At 44.6% G+C, this 7,500-nt stretch overlaps 1 protein-coding gene and 1 long non-coding RNA gene across 2 annotated transcripts in view; both read left to right on the forward strand.

The window, feature by feature from the left end:
• The first annotated feature begins 576 nt into the window (after window positions 1-576).
• Window positions 577-2,590, forward strand: LOC116219304. Its single transcript, XR_004163147.2, has 2 exons — window positions 577-2,045; window positions 2,182-2,590. It is a non-coding gene; the product is annotated as an uncharacterized LOC116219304 (long non-coding RNA).
• A 1,227-nt stretch (window positions 2,591-3,817) lies between these two features.
• Window positions 3,818-7,500, forward strand: part of get3 (guided entry of tail-anchored proteins factor 3, ATPase) — an 8,752-nt gene continuing 5,069 nt past the window's right edge. The window contains exons 1-3 of the mRNA XM_031562421.2: window positions 3,818-3,988; window positions 4,790-4,937; window positions 7,050-7,198. Coding sequence (XP_031418281.1) covers window positions 3,846-3,988; window positions 4,790-4,937; window positions 7,050-7,198 — 440 coding nt within the window. The 5' untranslated portion in view covers window positions 3,818-3,845. The remainder of the gene's footprint in view (window positions 3,989-4,789; window positions 4,938-7,049; window positions 7,199-7,500) is intronic.

Raw genomic sequence — 7,500 nt, forward strand, 5'->3', positions numbered from 1 at the left:
TTCTTTTTCTTTCCTGGCCTTGATTTTGGATGAGTAGTTAGCTGGAGAGATCTAAGGGGGTAGTATGGTTGTGTTTTAAGCCCCTTCTCCTCCTTATTAAGACTCATTTTACTGATAGAATCACACTAAGAGACTTTGCACCTTTTGACAAATGTGTCAACATGCAGAGTCCACTGGCTGTCAGTGGCAGCTTTATGATTCTCTTTTTCTCTCTCTCTGTCTCTCTCTTTCTCTCTCTCTCTCCCTCTCTCTCCCCCTCTCTCTCTCTCTGTCTCTCTCCCCCTCTCTCTCTCTCCCTCTTTCTCTATCCCTCTCTCTCTCTCTCTCTCTAGATAGAAAATGAAGTATGCTGAGCGCAGTGCTAATTGCTGAACTGCTGCAAATGACTACAGACAATTCATGTGCTCTTTTGAGAAAGCTTTACATGTCCTATTCAAATCCTATTTGTGTGTGTGTGTGTGTGTGTGTGTGTGTGTGTGTGTGTGTGTGTGTGTGTGTGTGTGTGTGTGTGTGTGTGTGTGTGTGTGTGTGTGTGTGTGTGTGTGTGTGTGTGTGTGTGCAGGAGGGAGTGTTGGTGATTGGTGTGTGTAGTCTGAAATAATATATATCAATGAATACATGTCATAGGGTCATTTTCTTTTCCAATGTATGTTCTGGTGTGTGGGTTTCCTTTGGATATGAATAGCAGTAGTTCCAGGTTCCTTCCTTCCGTATGTTGTCCTTTGCCACGGGCCATAGTCTGCCCAAGCCTGGTTACCAGTTAGCTCTGGTGCTGGTGGTTCGGCCCTGATTCGGCTTCTGACTGCTAGTCAGACAGCTTGAACTGTGTTTGGGTCAAAGACGTGACGCTCATTTTTTTGTGAACATGAGGATGAAATTCATTTAAAAGTGTTAACATTTGAGAATAATCTATCAAATCACTTTCAAACATAATTTTCTTCAAGACCAAAATCTAAAAGTTCTGGTTTTATCCATTTTTGTGAGAATATTAAGAGAATAATGGTCAAATTGTCAATATGGCATCTTGCCAACCCTTATTTGTCACTGACCCGCTTATTTGTGCTTACTGACTGAATGGGTGCCAATTGAATGCCATTGGCTGTGTTTGTTTGTGTGTCCTTCTCTGAGCACAACACAGGACTTAATGAGACTTGGGAGGGGGGGGGGGGGGTATTCCACGCCGTACGTGTGTTTAGTGACAAACCTGGATTAGTTACCTCCGAGGAAAAGTGGTAAACTCTCCTAATAGAAGAAAACAAACAAACAAACACAGGACTTTAATGAGACTTGGTGTGAAAACAGTGGAAAAACGTTTGTTTGAGTTTCAGTTTGTTACTCAGAGAGAAACCTGACTCTAGACTCTAGAGTCAGATGCATGATGGGTAAGCATTGGGGCGTTGTGGGAAATGTAGTCCACCGCGTTATTAGTAACCCTTTCGTTGGGGACGTATAGTGGTTTGATGGCTGAAGTGTGTGATTGATTTTAGGAGCTGTAGGTTATTGTGGTCATCTTTTTTTCCCCTCTCCCCTTCAAACAAAACAAACAAACAAACAAACAAACAAACAAACAAGGCTGACTGCAGTCAGTTTTTTATTGTACGAACAACTCACAGCAACACACACGTGTTATATATATATGGAGGCGACCAGGACACACTACACACACACACACACGCACACGCAGGCCTGAGGTCGCCGTGAAACACAAGTCAAAACATGAGATCATATTGTGAATGAAAAAAAATGTTAATGAACTTTATGCCAATGAATGAGACACTCTATGTGGTAAACTATACCCCTAGCCAGTATCCCTTCATCAATGTGCCATATATGGGCGCGTGCGAGCATGCTCCATGTTATGTTTCGTTCACAGCACGTTTCCTGTTACTTCAGTGGCCGAGCCGAGTATATACACACTGCTGTTAAGGACAATCAGAACCCTTTGACCTTAGTGACCTTTCGGAGTTTGACCTCTCCCTCTGCGAAAAGCTGGAGTGCAGCCTAGATTCAGCACTTTTCACACGGAAGGGTGTGTGTGTGTGTGTGTGTGTGTGTGTGTCAAAGACGACTTCACTTCATTTTGAGCTAAGGCTTTTTTGTGTTTGCTGGAGGTGAGTTTGTTTCGCTCCTGTAGTGCTGGGTTATACAGTGATCTGTGTGTGTGTGTGTTACCTGCAGTAGCTGTGTGTGTGTGTGTGTGTGTGTGTGTGTGTGTGTTACCTGCAGTAGCCTGTAGTGCTGGGTTATACAGTGATCTGATCTGGGATAGGAACGGGGGGCGGGAGGATCAGTGACGTTTGTCATTGGAGGTGGTGTGTGATTGACAGGGGTAGGGTTGCCTAGTAACGGATGATAGGGTTGCCTAGTAACGGGGATGCATGGTATCTTGTCATAAGACTTTTCTATAGCTGTTGTTACAAATCATGATTTCTTTTTTCTTCCTTTTTTAGTTTTGTTGATTTCTTTGTTTTCCTGTATGAGGGTGTGCGCGTGTGTGTTTTTGGGTGTGTGCGGTTGTGCGCGTGTGTTTTCGTGTGTGTGTGTGTACAGCTTGTAGGACACTAAACCACAATAAAAGTGGATGCCAAAATTCTCATAAGTGTTCAGCTTTATTTCATTGACCGTGTTGTTTTTTCGCCAAATATACACCTAATACACACAGTAGTAGCAATGTGAAGTCAGGCCTACTCTACGGTGCTGAGACGTGGAGGACTACAGTGAACAACAAACAACAACAAACAAACAAACAAACAAGGCTGACTGCAGTCAGTTTTTTATTGCACGAACAACTCACAGCAACACACACGTGTTATATATATATGGAGGCGACCAGGACACACTACACACACACACACACACGCACACGCAGGCCTGAGGTCGCCGTGAATTTTTGCTCTGCCTTTAACCCACGTGAATACGACAAACATCATCAACATTCATCAATACCTGTCTGCGACGAATCCTCCAGATCCACTGGCCGAACACCATCAGTAACACAGAACTGTCTGTGGGAAGGTAGGTACCAGCCAAAAAGCCAGAGGACGAAGAGATCCTCCAACGACGTTGGAGATCATGGATAGGCCATACTCTCCGCAAACCAGCCACAAACACCACAAGACAGACAGTCCCTCAAGTGGAATCCCCAAGGGAAAAGAAAGAGAGATCGGCCGAGAAACACCTGGCGCAAGAGACTGGGAGGCAGACACCAAGAAAATGGGCTACACTTGGGGACAGCTGGAGATGTTGACTCAGGACCGAGATGCTTGGAGAAGTCTTGTTGGCGGCCTAAGCCCCAGAAGGGGTAGTAGCCGGCGATGATGATGATGATGATGATGATGATGACACATAGTAGTAGTACAAATAATAATAATATAAAAAGAAGAAGAAGAAGACAGTTTCATTATTGCAATGTAAAAGAAAAGTTGTCATTCTGATTGTGCTGTAACAATTCACTGCGGATACAAGCATCTGCCAAGTTAACATCACCAACCGAATACAAAGGTGATCTGACAACGAGATATTTTAACTCGTCAGATTCTATTGTGTACCCTTTCGACCACACAATTTTAAACTTTCCATAAAATATAAATACACAACATCAACATCTGGCCTAATGACGGGTACTTTTCTGGAATATTCCATCCGCGAATCTGTCGGGAAAAGTCCATTGCCAGAATTCTACAGGTCACTGCACACGGTTGAAACGCCATTGTGGATCAAAATTGTAATTGACTTTCATGGCGCGGGATTTTCCCTTTGAGCCAAAATGGCGTATGGGAGACTATGTGTCAAGCACTGACACTGGTGTTTTACCATTGGTACATTCCGGATGACTAGCATACAAGATGGCAGCTCAACTGGACGATGAATTTGAAGATGCGCCTGATGTTGAACCACTTGAACCTACTTTAAAGAACATTATAGAACAGAAATCGCTCAAATGGATTTTTGTTGGTGGGAAGGGTGGCGTGGGCAAGACCACCTGCAGGTACGTTAGCAAGCAAATGTTTTTTTAAAACCTGGTAGGCTGTCACGTCACCTCAAAGCTAGTCTGTTAGTAGGCTAGCTAGCCTCATTCATGTTGCTATTGAGCTATTAATGATTTAGCATAATATGATCACAGGATTAGAGTTAAAATGCTTGCTAACATTGCAACAGGTTTGTAAGCTCTTGAAATGAATCTATATAACGCGTTTACGATATGAGAAATACTGCGATATCTGCTTTAAAAAAAGAACAGAAAAGGAAGTCGTGGGTCTGGTGACAGGTGGACGAAGATTCATCTCACCAGCAAGTAAAGCTAATGTTCAGTATCTAGTAGGCTGCAAGTATGAAACGGCATTTTAGCTTGGAGCTGTGATGGCAAAGTGTTCATTCATTCAACTTGTTAGGCACAAGCCAGGAGCTCTTACCTTTACTGTCGGTGTAACACGGTAACACATTTTAATCGCTTTCCAGCACAGAGTGGCTAGCTAGCAAGCTAGAGGTTGTTTGGAGTGAACAGGCCTCGCTTGCCCATAGCTAAACACTGACTCATCAAGTGGGATCTTGGGCAAGATGGATTTTCTGCAAGTGCCTATCGGTCCACACTCAAGGACAACTAATTAAGCGGTAGCGTTAAGCACTGATTGCCAGTGAATGGACTGAATTAACCGCTATAATCTTCTCTCTCTGTCGGACTGTTATATCCAACAGTCCCAACAGTTTGTTCATCTGATGTTGTTGTGATATGGTAAATACATTGTTACAGTTTTGAATTAATGAGACGTTGTTGCCTCACGTTTTGCAGTTGCAGCTTGGCGGTTCAGTTGGCCGCGGTGAGGGAGAGCGTGCTCATCATCTCCACAGACCCCGCGCACAACATCTCCGACGCGTTCGACCAGAAGTTCTCTAAGGTGCCGACCAAGGTCAAAGGTTATGAGAACCTCTTCGCCATGGTGAGTTCACCCAACACCCACCCACCACTGCAACATCTCGTAGTTCATATTGAGTTTACCTGCTCACTCCAGCAGCACTCTGTATAATGCAGGGGTGTCAAACTTTGATCACGCTTTGATCTCAAGTGGGCCAGACCAGTAAAATCATAGCATGATAATAACGCAAACATAACGACAATATTTCGGCCCCGCGGGCCGTAGGTTTGACACCCCCCTGCTGTAATGTAAGCGGACCGTCCAACTGGCACGTCAACACTGGCAAGCAACTGTTACAGTCCACCTCTACAGTTAGGCTTTCTCCAGTTCTCCAGGACAGCTGCTGAGTGCTTTCATTGGTGCAAAGGCACTGTTACGACCCGGCTCTTGAGCCACAACATAAATTGGAGACAGACCACAGAGTTGTATGAAAATAAAGTATTTATTTCTATATAACTTAAAAGTAGTGGCTAAAATGGTGTCTGCAAAACACCAGCACCAAACGCATGGTGTTCACCAGCCTCGAGAGCATGGTGGGAATGCGAGCCTCCTCTGAGGGCAAACAGCATGGCACACACACACACACAGCATGGCTTTTATCCACACTGTGTGGACAATCAGGATTATTATGCCCATTCACCACCTAAAAGCTGTTGCACTGCCACTGCAAAGCCAGTAGGGGTGTAGAGGGACGTAACAGGCACCTACACCAGCTTTTAAAGATGTTTCCACACCGTGGGGCCCAGATCTCATCCATGACAACTACAGAATGTACTACTCCTCCACAACTTGCTCTTCACGGTTGCCATAGGAACACTGCAGTTGTCCTGTGAATTGCTATGTTCGTTTGATATGCTGTGAACTGAGAAGCACACGACAGAGAGATGTCAACGCTGCCGTGTGTGATTTAGGTTTGGTTGATTGGCTCCCGTTGAAATGCATTAAAGGGATTTAGAATATCGCGTCTCTCTTTTTCTTTCTCTCTCTCTCTCTCTCTCTCTCTCTCTCTTTCTCTCTCTCTCTTTCTCTGTCTCTCTTTTTCTTTCTTTCTCTCTCTCTCTTTCTCTCTCTCTCTTTTTCTTTCTCTCTCTCTCTCTCTCTCTCTTTCTCTCTCTCTCTCTTTTTCTTTCTTTCTCTCTCTCTCTTTTTCTTTCTTTCTTTCTCTCTCTCTCTTTTTCTTTCTTTCTTTCTCTCTCTCTCTCTCTCTCTCTTTTTCTTTCTTTCTCTCTCTCTCTTTCTCTCTCTCTCTTTTTCTTTCTTTCTTTCATGTATGATTTAGGTTTGGTTGATTGGCTCCCGTTGAAATGCATTAAAGGGATTTAGGAATATCGCGTCGCTCGTAACGGCATGTCGTGGGTTTTGCGCCGTTATGCTTTATGCATCCATGTGCTTATGTGTCCGTTGGATTTGTCAGTGAAAATATGTGTGTGTGTTGGTGTGTGTTGGTGTGTGTTGGTGTGTGTGTGTGTGTGTGTGTGTGTTGGTGTGTTTATGTGTCCGTTGTATTTGTGAGTGAAAATATGTGTGTGAGCACTGTTTCTCATGACCGTGTTACTGAGTGTTACTCCTACACAGATAATCAATCAATCAATCAATCAATCAATCACATCAATTGTAAACGGTAAATGGACTGCATCTATATCGCGTTTTTCTACTCATAGAGCACTCAAAGTGCTTTACACGTAAATGCCTCAGACATCTGACCCGTTCACACATAGGCTGCAATGCAAGGGGGGGGGGTTCAGTGTCTTGCTCAAGGACGCTTCTGCACTTGGGTGAGGAGGAGGAGTCGGGATCGAACTACCAAACTTCCAATGTCTGACCGACTCCTCTACCTCCTGAGCTGAAGTTCTGTTCACCCAGAGGTTATCTTCTCAGGGCACTGCAGTGGACATGTCCAATGTTTTGGTTCTAATGGTCTAGTTTTTTTTATTAAAATAAAGAAATAAATTATAACTAAATTTGACATTTCTACATCTCATCATTGAACCTGCTCTTTCTTCCTCTTTTCCTCATGCTCGCTCTCTGTCTCTCGCTCTTCCCCTCCATCCCCCTCTCTCTCTCTCTCTCTCTCTCTCTCTCTCTCTCTCTCTCTCTCTCTCTCTCTCTCTCCCCCTCTTCTTCCCCCTCTCTCAGGAGATCGACCCGAGTCTGGGCGTGGCGGAGCTGCCCGACGAGTTCTTCGAGGAGGAGAACATGCTGAGCATGGGCAAGAAGATGATGCAGGAGGCCATGAGCGCCTTCCCCGGCATCGACGAGGCCATGAGCTACGCCGAGGTCATGAGGTAGGTCAGAGGACCACGTTGCCATAGCAACACACACACACACACACACACACACACACACACACAGCTGCTTCTCCGGGGCGACAGTGGTACAGTAGGTAGAGAAGTCGTTTAGTAATCAGAAGGTTGCTAGTTTGATTCCCTGTCGAAGCGTCCTTGAGCAAGACACTGAACCCCTAATTGCTCCTGATGTGCAGTGTGCCATCAGTGTAAATGTAAAATGTGTATACATTGTAAGTCGCACATATGTAAGTCGCTTTGGATAAAAGCGTCTGCTAAATGACTAAAAGTAAATGTAAATG

The sequence above is a fragment of the Clupea harengus genome, chromosome 24, assembly GCF_900700415.2.
Source record: "Clupea harengus chromosome 24, Ch_v2.0.2, whole genome shotgun sequence".
Classification (NCBI taxonomy): Eukaryota; Metazoa; Chordata; class Actinopteri; order Clupeiformes; family Clupeidae; genus Clupea; species Clupea harengus.